The following is a 15,698-nucleotide window of genomic DNA, read 5'->3' as shown; positions in this document are numbered from 1 at the left end:
CTCAGTACAAATTGACAGATCAAATGACAAAATATACGTTATAAAACATAATTTAAATGGATGTTGTTAGTACGTGTCAGTTTGTTAAACAAAAATTATGATGTCATCTAAACAAACGATGGATAGGAATTTGCTTTTGATTTAGTAAAAAAACGCTTTGGCGGGGGAGAAGACAAACCTTAATGCTTCATCGAGAACGTCTTTGTTTAAATAAGCTACAAACAAAAATCCTACTATTTTGGAGATTGCTATCAAATTTTCTATTAAGTCATGTATAAATAAGTTCGTTATCCTAATAAAATGTGTTGTTGTTTGCCTTTTTACCTGAATCAGTAATCTGAATGATAAAAATGACCATTTTATATATTAAGCTCATTAAGTCAAGAATAAACGGCACCTTCTTTGCGATATCTCGTTATATCACAATTTGTATGTAATGCAAGTGAAAGTTGTACATTGTTGTAGATTTTACCAGCGACGGACCCAAGTTTTTTTGCTGAGTAGGTACATTTTTAAGATGGATCAAAGACTCGTAAAGTTGCTCGAGGTGTTTTTAGTCAGATCCCAATATTTCGATGGATTTTTTTGGTTGATTTCAAGGAACTTTTCGGTTTTTTGGTTGATTTCGGAAGACTTGTTTGGTTAATGTCCCTTTGTATTTCTTAATATCCCGGAGGCCGGAGTACCCCTTAAAAGTTTAGTGTGTGCACCTTTTATACCTGAATGTTTTTTACTTGCAAAAATCGGTTAAACGGATTTGACCAAAAATCCTCAGTTTTCCAAAAAACCAGTAAAACAAACATGTATTTCATGCATAAAAACTCGCGATTTCTCCCGATTGATACATGAGCAAGAACAATGAACAAGAAGATGAATGTAACACATCTTTCGGATTCAAGAAAAAGGTAGAAGTTTTTAAATCAAACAAAACTTGTTCTCTAACAAAAGCATACCAGGGTGGATCGTCGTTGCTCAATGACTGTTGTGGATAACATGGTGAAGGATTCGGAGTGATCATTCCCACTTAGACTTTACCGCGTTCTCAACATCGGTCTTGATCGATCTTTGAAGTGGTTGCAAGACAAAGAAGTACTGGAGACGTGCATCAAGTTAGACATCAACAATAAAAGCTTAGATGTTACTTCCTCCGTCCCAAAATAAATGTCTATAATGTTTTCACGTTGTGTTCTCGAATTTGGGGACAAAAGGAACATCTTCTTTTTCAGATTCGAGAACACAGTGTAAGGATAGAATTGGAAAGTATGTAGTTACTTTTGAAGCGTGAAAAACTAAAATTGTAAGGGTAAAATTGGAAAGTATAAAATGGGCAATGATAAATGGAAATAGAAGATGAGAACCAGCTGAAGGCATAAGCAAGTAGCATCGAAGAAACAGACATCAAGTTCAAATACTTACTTGAAATGCAAGGATCAGAGGAATGAAAAGTTTCCCTCTATCGTTCGGGTTGGGTCCATCGATCAACTTCTGGTCAACCAATATGCATTTGCTATCGGTCAAAGCCACTTTCGTGATCGTTTCAACTATGCTCGGAATCCAAGCAGTTCCATTTGGAAGAATCTGCGACCTCAAAACAAATCTAAGGTGAATAGGAGATGCATAAAGAATCAACACAAGTCGAATAGTTACGAGCCAAACGACCAACCTTTTCATCCTTATCGTTTTTATTACATCTGCTACTGTTCTCAACCAAGCCCACAGGAATAGAGAACTTCTACAAGAAACAGAAAGCACAGAGTAAATTTAATAAAAATGATTCACATGATCGTCAATATACAAAAGCCGAAAAAACATTGATCAAGTTTTCTTGTGTAAAACAAGCGCGAGACGGCACTGGACAGGTGAGAGTGAGATAGCCAGACACGTGAAAGAATTGTGGAAGGTTTTAGGATTTTAATTTGACAAGAGTAATTTAGTAATTCATCAATCTTGTCTCATCGCCTCATTTTTGTTCCACCTATTTTTGGTGGGATAAAAAAATGCATTTTTGTCCCATTCAGTCCGGTCCTGCCCCGGTCTATTATCACACCAATGTGGGACAAGAGGATTTTGTTCTATCCTGTCAACGTACCAAACACACCCTAAAGAGGTCGCATCTTCGAGTGATAATGGCATGCTCAATCAAGTGAATAAATGGTATATAGTGAGAGGTTCAAATAAGAAGGCTAAATGTCGTACGTGAGAAGGTAAGAAGAGAAGGTTAAATTAAGGATCACATGTGAATCATCGAAAAAAATCCAATTTAAGAAGCATATGTGCACCCATATTAATAATCTGTAATGTCGGTTCACATATGCATCTTCAAATAGATTTTTATTCGGATATTTTCAATGATTCACATATGAACCTTCCCTTCTCACGATATTTAGTCTTATTTGAACCGGCCCCTACTATAGTATGTACGAAAAAGTAATGAAAGCAACCAAACGAACTGCGAGAAAATAAGCACCTTGATATATTTTGTGTGTGTTGTGTGTATAGGAGAGATGGAGAGTAATTCCAAAGAGAAGAAGCACCTGGATATCTTTCTTTTTGAACCTAGCACCAAGATGTACAACCTTGAGAAGAGCCTCGGATCTTCTTGCTAAAAACTCATCATAACTAAGACAGTCTGGAGGGGATAGCTGAGCATGTGTGAGCACTATAATTGCTCTATGCCATATTTCTTGACCAAAACTATTGCTTATGGCTTTCACAATCTTCACATCCAACGAATCAACCCTGTAGGCATCTAGCCGGTCCACATAAAGCAAAACATCTATCGTCTTGTTCAGAAGGAACCTACTCAGACAGCCATATAAAAACAAACCTTTTATGAGTCATTGACATAATCAGATTTAAATGTCAATTCTTTGAAGTTTCCATAGGAGGATTCAGATGCAGTTGTCCACTTCTAAGGAGTGCTATGTTTCCGGTAAGCCTCAAGTTGTGGGCTGCCAATAATTTCTGACATGGTTTTAAAGTTGAATGATAAGTTATTGGACGAGTCTGCTGTTTTCTTCAATATTATTCTTGGATGCTTGCAAAATATGTTCAGTTGTAACTATTCAGTCCCAATGTTTTGAGGGATAAATTTTCAGTTGTATTTATTGGAGTCTCATATCAGCTAGACTTGGACCGTTTCTCCTTAATATATGATGGAACCTCCCTTCTCTTCCTAAGGGCTCTTTTGGAGGGTAATCTGAGTTTCACGTATTTTTACAGTATTGTCATATTAAAAACCAGGAAAGCAAATATGACCTTTTGATGATGTCAAGGGCTTGGTTGTTGATGTATCCTCCTTCGACAATGCCTGGTGTGTCAATGATGTTCAGCGTGAAACCTGACCGTTCCCGAGAAACCATTGTAGGTCTTGGTGTCTCCGACTAAAAAATCATGTCAGTGGATAAGCAATTTGGCATGTACAATAAATATGTCCAATAGACATCTTCCGCAAATTCCTATACTGCTAGTAGGTACCTGGAAGGCGTTGACAGTAACTGCTCTCTCACCAATAATAGAGTTCACAGTCGAAGATTTTCCAACTCCACCTTTCCCCATTACGAGGATCGTCAACCTGTCCTTTTTCTGCAATATTGCAAGAACAGGGATTCCAAAAGGGCACAGAAAACTTCATTTATAATATTGCCATTGCTTGTTTAATAAATAAATTGTGAACATTTTGAACAAAAAAATTATCCTGAACATAGCTGTACACAAATGCTCTAGTTTGCATGAACTTTAGAGCTTTACTATGTCTTCAATGTGAGTGTAACGACTAAATATATAAAGGGAGTTATGGATAGATTTAGACCTTCTCCTTTAGTCTTCCCAACAATTCCAGAAGCTTCTCCTGGGTGGCAAGAGGGAATTGTTGAATCCCACTCCATTCACGGATAAACTGGGATGCCATGGAAACTGCAGCACAAAAGCTTGATTAAATTCCAATACACACATATGTAGAAATGGCAGATGAGATGAGACCATAGAGGATCTAGATATTAAAGAAAACTTCCCAAGGGTGCCTAATGATGTGCCTATACATCAGGTTGTACTAGTTGTTTTGACAAAATTATGTGAATGTAAATGATGCTTAATAAGATTGAAACACAAAACCAATGATGCTTCATTAATACGACCAACTTCTCTCAATGAGAAAATTAGATAAAATACATTCATGTCCTTGAAGCCAGGGGATTCACCTATTTATGCTTTCATACTGGATGGCAAGATTTTATAATATGTTTTGGTTTCAATTTTTGCCTACCACGACTAGCTAGGGATAAAAGGTTTGCTGTTTTTTATTCTCATTTATAGATATAACGTCTAGAAGCAAAGACCAGTTAGTCCTAGGTACCCAAGGATTACAACTTTTTAGAAGTTTTCAATTTTCAGAAAACACCCTTGATATAGGGCCAGTTTAATGCAAAGAGTGTTTGTCCCACTCCCATCCATCCTTTCTTTCTTAAATGTACTGGCAGTCTGCATGTATAATACCTGGTCATATGATGAAGATTCACCAAAAATATTCTGTCACGTTTCTAGATATCTAGCCAGGAAATATTGATTGACCTAAATCACAACGTGTGGCCAGTAACTTTGATCCCACCTTACCAATTGATAGAAGCTCAGTTTAATACAAAAAGTGTTCGTCCCATCCATTTTCCTTTCTTAGGGCTTGTTTACTTAATGCTAACCGGAGCTGATTCGGTCAGCATCAAACTAGTTTACCAACACACTGTGACCCACAATTATGCTGATCGAGATGTTGGCTCAGTTAGGAACAGGTTGCTATTTGACTCGATCAGTGCTTCAGTCAACTCTTACCCAGACCCTTGGTAAACAACCAATTTCAGCCTGTGGTTACCCATATGAACAGCCCACTCTTTTACGCGGTTAGCACCTGCCCAATTTGTGTTGATAAACGGCCCCTTAGTCATATGAAGAAGATTCACCAAAAACATTCTGTCACTTTTCTAGATATCTAGCCAGAACATATCATTTGGCCTAATTAAATGGCAGCCACTAACTTGGGTCCCACCTTACAAATTGTTTCCAAATTGGCCGCAGGTGGAACTGCTAGAATCTACAGAAACTATGAAGAAATTATCAAATGTGGGACCTCCATAAGGAACGGGGGAGGTAAGGCAAGAGGATATGCTCTTAACAGTGGTACTTGGCTTATAATTGACCATGTAAAGACAAAGTTAACAACATAATAAAAATAAAAACTCCATTTAGCATTCTATCAAGATGTATGGCAGTTCTGGAAGGAAAACAATTGCTTTATAGAATTTTGGTACTTGAAGATGACTTTTAAGCCATTTCTTATTTTTGGATTCAACAGCAAGTTAGTTCTCCTCATCTCAATTCAACAAATCATTTTTGTTATAGCAGTTTTCAAGGCATCATATGCTCAGATTGATGGTTTAACTTTCTCCTGACGTAATTTCGAAACTCAAGCTAACAATTATTCACCTCCTTGTTCTTGTTCTTTAATGTAACATAATAGATTACATGAAATCCCACTACATCGAAATAATTGTAACTCAAAATTAACTGAACCACAAAAACTAACCAAACTTCAAACAAAACCTCACAAATCATGAAGTCTATGATCAAAACACATTAATCATTTCAACAATTCAAACAAATAACAAAAACACACACGGAATTTGCGCCAAAACTCAGTAAAATCAACAATGATACGGAATTCAGTTAATATTGTATCCTCATAAGCAAATGTACAACCGTTATTTATTGAAACTTTCAATGGTGAGAGATAAATAAGCAATAAGAATGTGAGAGGTAGAGAAGGGAAGTCTTGCCGGCGACCGGAGAGAGACAGAAATGACGATGAGCCGATAGAGCTCCGATGGATAACCTTTTGAAAATTGAGCTACCCAATAGATAAATGCCTGAGGTCGCATAAACCCTGGGAAAAGGGTATTTTCGGAATACAATAATTTGGAGGGAGTGCAACTGCAAGCGACCGTCTTATGGTAGTTTTAAACAGAATTAAATACAATTATTATTTTAGTTTTTTCAAAATAAATATTTAATTTCAAAAATCTTAATTATAATTAGAAAATTCATATTTCTATAATTAAAAATAAAATTATCATTTTATTAATTAAAAAGTATAATAATTACATATTTTTTACATTACGTGTTTTTTTTTTCATCATAAACATTTATTTTACTTTAAGGTTTTCGCTTCTGTAACAAATTATCGTTGAGAACGATATTTTTTAGGTTTTTTTTTATTAACCAGGATATCCAACTTGCTATTCAAGCCGACCAATCGTAGGGCGACCACCTGCTTTGCATATAGCCCGGAATCACCGTATTTGAATCTCCGTGGCCACAAGGGGATTTTTATTTCTCCTTAGATTTGAACCTGGTACCTCCTAATACTTTTAACCTTTAGAGCCAAACTCAAACCAATCAGACACCACCTTTATGGTTAGCTTTACTTTGTTTTTTATGTTCATGAATGAAATATTAAAATAGAAAAAATGACAAAACGACCATTTTGTCATCTTGGTTACGGAAATGGATGATGGATATTTGCATGAGGGACCAAATTTGTGACAAATTGCATATATAAAGGTTTATCTTGTAAATAAAGATAAAACAGTAAATCCATAACAAATCACAAACCATAAGGACCAAATCCGTAATTTACTCCGACATGACATATATCACATTTTATTTAAACAATATTTGTTGTATTTTAATTTCTTGTTCATTTTTGACAATCTATATTTATTATATCTATATTATATATTATAAAGCATTTGATAATAACTCTTAAAAATCATTTTTATGCATAAAGTACTGTATATTGATACATATTACTTAAAAATTCAAGATTACAAGTAAATTATGCATAAGTACAACTTATTAAAGCTTAATGTTTGAATTCGTGTAACTAACTGCAGATAAATATAATCAAATAGAGAATAAACATCTCATTTTAAAATATAAAAAAATCTAAAATATAATTAGGATAGTTATCAAATTCTAACAAAATAATTAATTATTATCTTTATAAGAAAAAAAATTATGCATAGATACAACTTATTAAAGCTCCATGTTTGAATTCGTGTAACTAACTACGGATAAACATAATCAAATAGATGGTAAACATCTCATTTTAAAATCTAAAATATAATTAAAATATTTATCAAGTTCTAACAAAATAATTAATTATTATCTTTATAAGAAAATTATATTATTAACCAAATATAAATTACTTCGTTATTGAACCTAATTAAGTTATAATAAAAAAAATTGAATTAAAAAATTACACAAAAAATGAGAAATTTTAAATAGTTAATTTGATACTAATATCATATATTTTTGTCAAATTTTATGATATCTTCAAATTTATATTTTATTGAAAAATAAAAACATCATCGTCTTTTCCAAAATCACATAAGACCATATTATAACATCGACTGAGATATATTATAACATCGATTGAAAAATAAAAACATCATCTTTTTTTGTTAACTTGATGGAGCACACATAAATTTAAAGCGGATGTATCTTTAACATTACAAAAAGTTTCTACTAATAGAGTACGATAGAGCAAATGCAAGTGCAACCTGTATGGCCTCTTTTTACCTAAATGGATGTCCAATTAGTCGTATGGAAAATGTACCACTCGACTAGACATGTCCAAAATTAAAGAAAAATTAAAATTAAGTTGTCATTTTCCGTAAAAACATAAATGGTTAAAAATGAAAACCGGAAGAAAATAGGTTACTATTTTATGCAAACTTTCATCAAGTTTTCTTACAACACTCGTTTGACTCAAAAGTCAACAAACCAAACGAGTACAAAGCTTAACTTGTAAAATCAAACGAGCACAAAGCTTAACTTGTAAAATCAAAGGAGTGCAAGATATTGTCTGTTTCTGATAGAGAAGGTATCAAGTCTCTTGTAAGATAATATTTACTCCCCTCTCCAACCAATATGGGATCTCACAATCCATCTCTCTCAAGGAGCCTAGTGTCCTCACTGACACATCAGTCCGATTCTCGGCTCAGATACCATTTATAACGTGACTGATCAACCGTACCAGATATTATCTTTATCCACATATGAACTCATGGTTTTTAAACGAGTATGATAAAAAAGTCTCGTATAAAATAACCTTTATTCCTCCCAACCAATGTGGGATCTCACACCATTACAGTTAAACTGATCTACTTTCATCAAGATACAAGTGAATCTTGCATATATAAATTCATCGGTCCAAGGCATCCTAAACAACCCGAATCAGATTTTTAGAAATACCACAAGCATTCAACTTAACATTAGCACGATACGTGAATAAGATCTCCATAATCGCGCTGGTAGCCAAGATCTCAAACGAACATAAGAAGCCTACAACAGGGGCAAAAGTCATTTTCTAGTTGATCATCCTACCACAAATCCATCTTATAGTGCACAGAAGCAGGAAGACAGAGAATATGCAAAAACCAGCAATCAAGTTTCAAGATTTGCTACAAGAAAATGACCAAGAAAACTTCCATAAAATCTGCAGCCATAACATAACGATAAAGCATAACTTACTACAAGCAAATTACTGAATCCCGAACCAAACAAAACCAAACCAACCCGGTGCCAGTATATCCCACCTGACGTTGGGATCTAGGGAGGATGAGATGTACACAATAGATCTGACCTCCATCCGAAGAGTAGAACTATTTTTCAATGGAGACCCCTGACTAGTGCATTGTGTGGGAAAAGGAGATGCAGAATACATCTTCAGAAAAAGAAGATAAGAAAGCATTTGAAAGAAGTTGAAAACAATGCAGAGAGTGATAAATTTTGCGAAACGAGTTAGAACTAAGCATCCAAAAATCAAACATACACAGAAGCAGGTACATAAAAACATGACCGAACGTATGATACCCCTGAATCCTGAACCATGCTGCATATAAGAAGCTTTTTGTTCTATAAAGAATCGGGGCAAAAGAAACCATGAGAAAGCCATAGAACACAAGACAAAGCTTCAAGAAAGTACCAAACTTTAAGACATTAGATACCATCAAATACAATACAGAACTCCACAGACGGAACAATCTTAAAAGCATTTACAAGACCATCAAACACACGATAGATAAGACAATCCAATAGACTCTGACATAAGACTGAGTTTTAAAGTTCTAGTTTTGAACAAAACCCCGGATATTCAGAAGACGATGGCTGTGCTCAGTAGCTTTTGTATAAGATCACCTCCGATGCTTTATTCTTAAGACCCGGATCTTTGCATTGCATATCTGACAGAACAAATCAAGAAGTGTGTGAAGAGAAACAGTATTTACAATCTAGAGAGAGAGAAAGAGTGAACAAAATGAAAAGCTAATCAATTCTTTTTACACTGTTTCAGTAGAAGCAAACGAGTTGGGGGTTTTCACGGAAACAGACAGTCTACCCAAATGGGGTGGAGGAGGCATTTTCTTACATCCCACCCTCTCCAAATCTTACCTCCGGGTGGGATCAATTGGGTTAGTTTGGTTTTCCAGTAAAGGGTGACCTTTTTGGGGGGTTATTTAGCTAAATGACCTTCTGACAGGTTTCTAGACATTCTTGTGTTGGAAGAGGCATTATTTTATCGGCAGAGGAATTCTCAAAACTTGTCAGAAGGTCGTGGGATTTAAAAAAAATCTTATCAAAAACTCATTTAGCTAAACAGCCCCACTTTTTTTGGCCTGGTCAGGTCCCAGGCTGCTCCTCGGTCCCAGGCCTTTGCTCACTTCTAGGATGCCTGATACATGGTTAATAATACAAGCAAGCTAGGTTGAACACAATTGTGTATCAAAAGTGAACTTGATGACCAGAAAATGAACAAAATGAAGAGAAAATTGAAGGACAATAAAAATTAAAAGCGATAAAATAAACACCACGAAGTACAACTCAAATGTCACATTCAATGCCCATGAAGGTGAACACAATTGGGTGCAATCATACCAGCACTAATGCACCGGATCCCATCGAAACCCCGCAGTTAAGGTGAACACGATTGTATATTAACTAGACTCCAGATTGACTTGCACTTAAAAATCTCAATCACTAATGAACTTTGAAAACATCATTCAAGGGATATCAGTCCATGTGTTCTGATTAATACAAAGAACTCCACCTGGCTCTTGGAGGTGGGCTTTTGAGAGGCTTACTGCTAATAAAGGTTTTTTGTTCAAATGCAAACAGCAAATTAAGAAGTAAATGGATTTTGTGAATTACAAACTACAACTCCTATGACCTCAAGATTTCACCGAATAATTTAGTTTTAAAAGGATTGTAAAATAGATAACGAGATCAAGTGCTTTACCTCTCAAGATGAGTTCCCACAGCTTGAGATCTGGTCCCTAGAAATACGTTGAGGTGTTAGAATCAGAAGAATAGTTTCAATTGCCAATCAGTATAGCATATGGACTAATAAGATCTTCTCTTTGATATAGTTTGATGGCCAAAGGTATTGTCTTGAACTAGTGAATAATATCCAATAGAGCAAAAAATGCGCAATAAAAAAAGGGCAACTTCACTAGGGGGAGTTTGAGAGGTTTAGGGACTGTTTGGTTGGTTATCCATTAAGTCCTGTATGGATAAAGTTGTATATGTGGATTAATCTGTTTGTATAGATTGGGAAGGTTTTTGTTTGGGAGATTTTACTCATATATGGAAGGATAGTGTTTTTTAATTGGGAGGGACAGGTGTGGAAAAATCTTGGCTTTCTGCATAAAGCTCTCCCCTAGAAGCTTACTGAATAAGCTAGTTTTTATATCATTAAGCCGCTACCAAAGAGTCATGTATAGCTGTCCAAATAAGTTGTGTCCCCCATTAAGCTCATTAAGCTTCTAAACAAACAGGCCCTTATTGTGTGATGAGGGAGGTTAGAGAGCTGGTAGATAGGTTACCACAGTTATCTGATAAATAAAGTGTTGTGTGCTTTTCCTTACCCTTTCTTTGTTTCATTGCACCTTCTTACTACTTTTTCTCTCTCTGTTTCTTTCTTTCTGTTACTCTTTTATCTTCCACCTTTTCACTTACACTTTTGCACAAGGCGGGGGTCTTCATGTAAACAGATGGTTGACCCTGTGGGGTGGAGGATAAGTCTGCGTATATCCCACCCCCAGCCTGCTTTTGAATGGAATATATTGGGTTTGTTTGATTTGGTTTAAATAGCCAATTCATATGTGGGGTCAACAATGATCAAGAAAGGATTGGGGTTAACACTGACATATTAGCTCCTATGGTAAACCAAACCAAACAAACATAGTATACCCCACTCAAAAGAAAGGAGGTGGGAAAGTAGCATGTAGTCAGGCTTTACCTCAACAGCTAGGGTCAGTATGTTGTTTCTGTGAAGACCCCCGACTCGTGCACGACGCAAGGTAAGTGTAAACAAGCAATAAGATAGGGAATATATCAGGTAATCGGGAAATATAACAGGTAGGAGAATGATTCAATTGTGTTCATGCAATACAAGTGGAACAAATGTATAAAGCAACTTAAAATATTTGAGCAATGTAAAGCAGACACAATAAAACAATGATAAATATCAGATAGCATAATTAATTACATTATAAATGGAAACCAAATAACAACATAATTAGAACCCACCTTGCCACTCTTTGTGCTACCTGTTTCCGGCCTCTTTCTCTTCAGTTTCCTGCAAACATGTGGAGATACAAGACTTGGCACATACGTAAGGGACCCTACAAACTCTGGAGTTTTGACAATCCACTTTTCATGACAGAAGGACCTCTTATTTGGGATGTAGTGCTTTAAATCTTTCAATCGGTGCACAGCTTCATACTTAGTCTTGCTTTCAGGATCTACAAGCTCCCAAGACTGCTTCACATTGTAGTTATTCATTACCCATATGTTGTATGGAACCATTTCACTACGATATGCACAGAGACGGTCATCCAAGGTCCCCAAACGCATTGATGAGTAGCCAGCAATACCAACCTCATATAACACATGATCAGGTTGCGGGATCTCCTTAAGTTTATCCTCAGATAAATCAAAAGAAAGAATTGCTTTTTTATTATCATGTTTCGCAACCCAATGAAGTGCCCCATTGCAAAGGATACCAACCCTACTGAAAAGAGTATAATGAAAGTCTCCAATAACTTTCCAGACATTAGATTTTAAAGTGAACACTTTAAAACAGGTATAACCCCTAAATCTTGTGAACCCTAATACCACCTTGTAGTCATCCGTGGATGGATCATAACCAAACCCCCCAATAAGATATCCGATTTCAGGGATATGGGGATTTTTCAGTTTATTCACCTCTCTGGTTTCAGGATTGACAAGTAAAATTTCAGAATGAGAGGGAGAAACACATACCAAACCATTGGCAGAACCGAATAGATGACATTCACGAGCATCAAAAAAGATATCATCACGCTCATATAGACGATGCCTATAGCAACAGGGAATAATTGACATAACGATTCTCCTGTTTCCGATTCCATCATCATTGCGATCACGGTTATGACTATTTTTTAGATGGCCTTTCACAAAATTAGGGTCAGAGATCAACGAAAGCCATGATTTAGAAACGCTCCTGCAACGGATCAGATCTTTCACACTCAACCTTATCAGGATTTGCTCAAGGACTTCTTCGGGGAACTGTGCCATCGAAACCCTAGGACCAGTGAGCCGATTTGGAAAGAGAGAGCGGGGGGTTGTGTGGAGAATGTAGACTTCTTTTTATACTACATTATTTATTAGCACGCATATAAAGACAAACTAAGTCCTGGAAATCTTTACTTTTACCGCATAGAGATAATTTCCTTTACTGGGGGTACCTTTTGCAAACCTACTACATATGCATGTGGCTTCAATACAACAGATCTAATACCAAAATATGCTTCTTGATTAGTGCCATTTATAAATAGAGATCATCTACGGAATCTGTGAACTCCTTTGACGCATAAGCAAAAACATCATCGCTTCTCATCAAGTAATCATACAGGTTAGAAGTACATTAGTAGTATATATGCAATTTCCATATGATTAACTTTCAACGCCTTGAAATTAACGAAAACCAAACAAACCCAGTAAATCCCATACGGAGTAGGGTTTGGGGAGGATAAAATGTAAGCTGACCTTACCAAGGTTCTAGACATTGACTGTCCTCACTACCAAACATAGAAACAGCCTTGGTAGACCAGAACTCTCGTTCCTCGGCTACATGCAATGAATCAATATTTGCAGCTTCTTCATCATCACTGTTATCTGAACCATAACTGTCAGATTCAAACAAGTCATCCAAGCTGTCCATAAGATCATCAGTCTCATCATGGCTGTCATGATCTTCGGTAATTGTTGTACTTCCATAACTAAAATCGTTATCAATTCCACGCCTTATCTCTCGCCGCATCCATTTCCCTTCCCTAACCAAGTCCAGTAACAGATCTTTTATGATTGACGATTCATCCTTTTTCAAAAGCGTACCATTGTCATCATAGCCCTCTACCAAAAAAACTGAGTCCCTCTGGCCCTTCAAACTCACATAAAATAGTTCTGGGTGCCTCAAAAGCATAGCTCTCAACTTGTTTGGCAGCCCAAACTCTTTCCTGAAATGTGTCAAGTGATCAACTAATGTCCGCTTCTCAACCATCATACCTAATATCTCCCTTACCACATCACAAGCCCTCTTCTCTGCCTTGATGGATTCTTTTGGAAACTCTCCAACCTTTGTATGATACGGGCACACGTCTGTTATCTCTCTGAACTTGATCAAAAATTCCTCATGATGTCTCCTCACATTGCGCCCCTTACGAAGCCTCAGACGTTTGAACTTTAAGGGCCTATCTACTATCAAGCCAAGAGGTTTGACATCAGGAACAGGCAGAGGTTTGGCCAGAGCAATGTCGCATGACACCAGCTCAAGCGCACGCCCGTAAGAGGTGTCAACAGTCTTAAATTTGTCTGGGTACTTGTTACACAGGCGGGATCGGAAATTAAGGGGGAGTCCAAGATCTGGGCCAATGTGAACCAATTTTGACAAAAGGAGCCTGTGATGAGAAGAGAGCATAAGAAGTTTCTGAAGTTTGTTGGCTAAGGAGTTGGACATTGCAGTTTTGAGTTTAGATTCTTCACTTGCAAGAGATGCGGCAGCTGGGGTAAGACGCACACAGAGTTGGGGAAGTGTTTTTGCTGCATTGAGTGGCGTGGGAGGTAAAGGTATGGTGAAAAGTTCAAAAATGGTTGGGTAACGATGGATCATAGATACAAGTGATCGAGGCTTTGATAGGGATAGGTAGGACCTGCATTTACCAAGAATATGAAGCGGCATATAGTGTTTTGGTTTAGAAAGGAGTAAAGTTTTCAGCTTTTGTACAAAACGGACCTTGTTCTGCTTCACCACATGCTTGTCTAACGATGGATCACGAACATGTTTGATGGATGCAACTATGGTAAGAGAGAGGTTTCGTGACTTCCAATGCTTGTTATAACCTCTCTTATTGGTTTCAGACTTCCAGAAGGGAACCGAAGAAAGGAACTCTGATTTCAGACAAGTCAGGGGTCTTTTATCACTCGTATACAACAAAGCATGAGGTGGAGGCAGTTCCATATTAAGGCATGCAAAAACCTTAGTGGAAACAACTTCAAATCCTGCAAAAGGTGAAATAAGATTTTATCTTTTGGAAGATGCTGTACCCTTATTTGTAAATGAAACATGCCTTTGGGCATCCAACGTTAACTGGAGTAAATGATTACATGAACTTATTGAACAAATATACATCACAAAACATAAGAAAAGAAGGCGAAGGTGTAGCTTTTATATTGATATGAAATCATACAAGTAACAGATTAAAGCAAAAAGATATAAAGAAGCACTTCAAGATATTAACCATCATCCATCACATAGTTTGACAGATCTCATTTTTTATTCGAATGATTTCTGTATATTAAGCTACCCAGATGTTTTACGAGTTTATATTAGATGTTCTTTTACACCATCTAAACTGAAGCAAACTACTAAATAAAAAGACCTGACTAAGCAAAAGACAAAAGGTCTAGCTTTTAATATTTACATGGAATCATACAAGCCACAAGTATAGCACAAGAAATTATCATCCATCATATAGTCAAAAGGCTTCTATTTACTCAATTTATTTAAGTAAATTAAGCTACCCAAATGCTTCGCTACTTTGTATAAGATGTTTCTCTTACTACCCAATCAATAGCCCCCATGTTCATGGTTGTAAGCATACACAGAAGTTACAAAAGAGGTTCGATATGTCAGTGCAACATTCAAATCCACCCCCCCAAACCACCAAAAAAAAAGCAGAAAACCAAAATTTCAGACAAAGAATTACAGATTGGTACGAAGACTCACACGGATTCTTCAGTGAAGAGATAAACAGATCACACATAGCGATAGGGCACAATCAAAAACGACTGTTATGTGAAGTAAGTGAGTGAAGATTTTCATCAAAAACATGGTGGACATTAACCACTTACACCCAGAACATAAAGTTAAAAACCCAAATAACAAGCATCAAAACCGAAAGTTAACCATGTAATCTTCTAAAAGAGTTTATAGTCTTGAACTTACTCTCCAGCGATGATAAGAGCTCGAATCCCCGCCGGAAAGTTCAAGACACTGGATTTCTTCCACCCAAATAATATATATATCCACCACAACCCGATGGTCCAGC

General features: G+C 36.4%; 3 protein-coding genes across 4 annotated transcripts; all 3 read right to left on the bottom strand.

Annotated features, from left to right (window-relative positions):
* Positions 1-806: 806 nt before the first annotated feature.
* LOC112519520 (translocase of chloroplast 34-like) lies at positions 807-5,908 on the bottom strand. Its single transcript, XM_025127693.1, has 8 exons — positions 5,826-5,908; positions 3,812-3,915; positions 3,478-3,585; positions 3,259-3,383; positions 2,535-2,799; positions 1,664-1,732; positions 1,417-1,578; positions 807-1,092 (listed from the first exon to the last, which is right to left on the bottom strand). Exons 2-8 carry the CDS (start codon positions 3,908-3,910, stop codon positions 1,015-1,017), a joined length of 906 nt encoding a protein of 301 aa, XP_024983461.1. The 5' UTR covers positions 3,911-3,915; positions 5,826-5,908; the 3' UTR covers positions 807-1,014.
* Positions 5,909-9,016: 3,108 nt separating this feature from the next.
* LOC112519515 (F-box/kelch-repeat protein At3g06240-like) lies at positions 9,017-13,220 on the bottom strand. Of its 2 annotated transcripts, none has more exons than XM_025127674.1 (4): positions 13,143-13,220; positions 11,638-12,657; positions 10,346-10,382; positions 9,017-9,293 (listed from the first exon to the last, which is right to left on the bottom strand). In XM_025127674.1, the coding sequence occupies exons 1-4, from the start codon at positions 13,155-13,157 to the stop codon at positions 9,226-9,228; spliced, it is 1,140 nt and encodes a 379-aa protein (XP_024983442.1). In that variant the 5' UTR covers positions 13,158-13,220; the 3' UTR covers positions 9,017-9,225. The 2 variants fall into 2 exon arrangements, with proteins under 2 accessions (XP_024983442.1, XP_024983443.1); XM_025127675.1 differs by having other exon boundaries at positions 10,346-10,375.
* LOC112519514 (protein WHAT'S THIS FACTOR 1 homolog) lies at positions 12,666-15,693 on the bottom strand. Its single transcript, XM_025127673.1, has 2 exons — positions 15,596-15,693; positions 12,666-14,649 (listed from the first exon to the last, which is right to left on the bottom strand). The coding sequence occupies exon 2, from the start codon at positions 14,606-14,608 to the stop codon at positions 13,139-13,141; it is 1,470 nt and encodes a 489-aa protein (XP_024983441.1). The 5' UTR covers positions 14,609-14,649; positions 15,596-15,693; the 3' UTR covers positions 12,666-13,138.
* Positions 15,694-15,698: the final 5 nt, after the last annotated feature.

This window comes from Cynara cardunculus (assembly GCF_001531365.2).
Source record: "Cynara cardunculus var. scolymus isolate 2C chromosome LG 10, CcrdV1, whole genome shotgun sequence".
In the NCBI taxonomy this organism is placed as follows: Eukaryota; Viridiplantae; Streptophyta; class Magnoliopsida; order Asterales; family Asteraceae; genus Cynara; species Cynara cardunculus.
The sequence above is the reverse complement of the archived record's forward strand: the minus strand, read 5'-3'. Positions and strand labels throughout refer to the sequence as shown.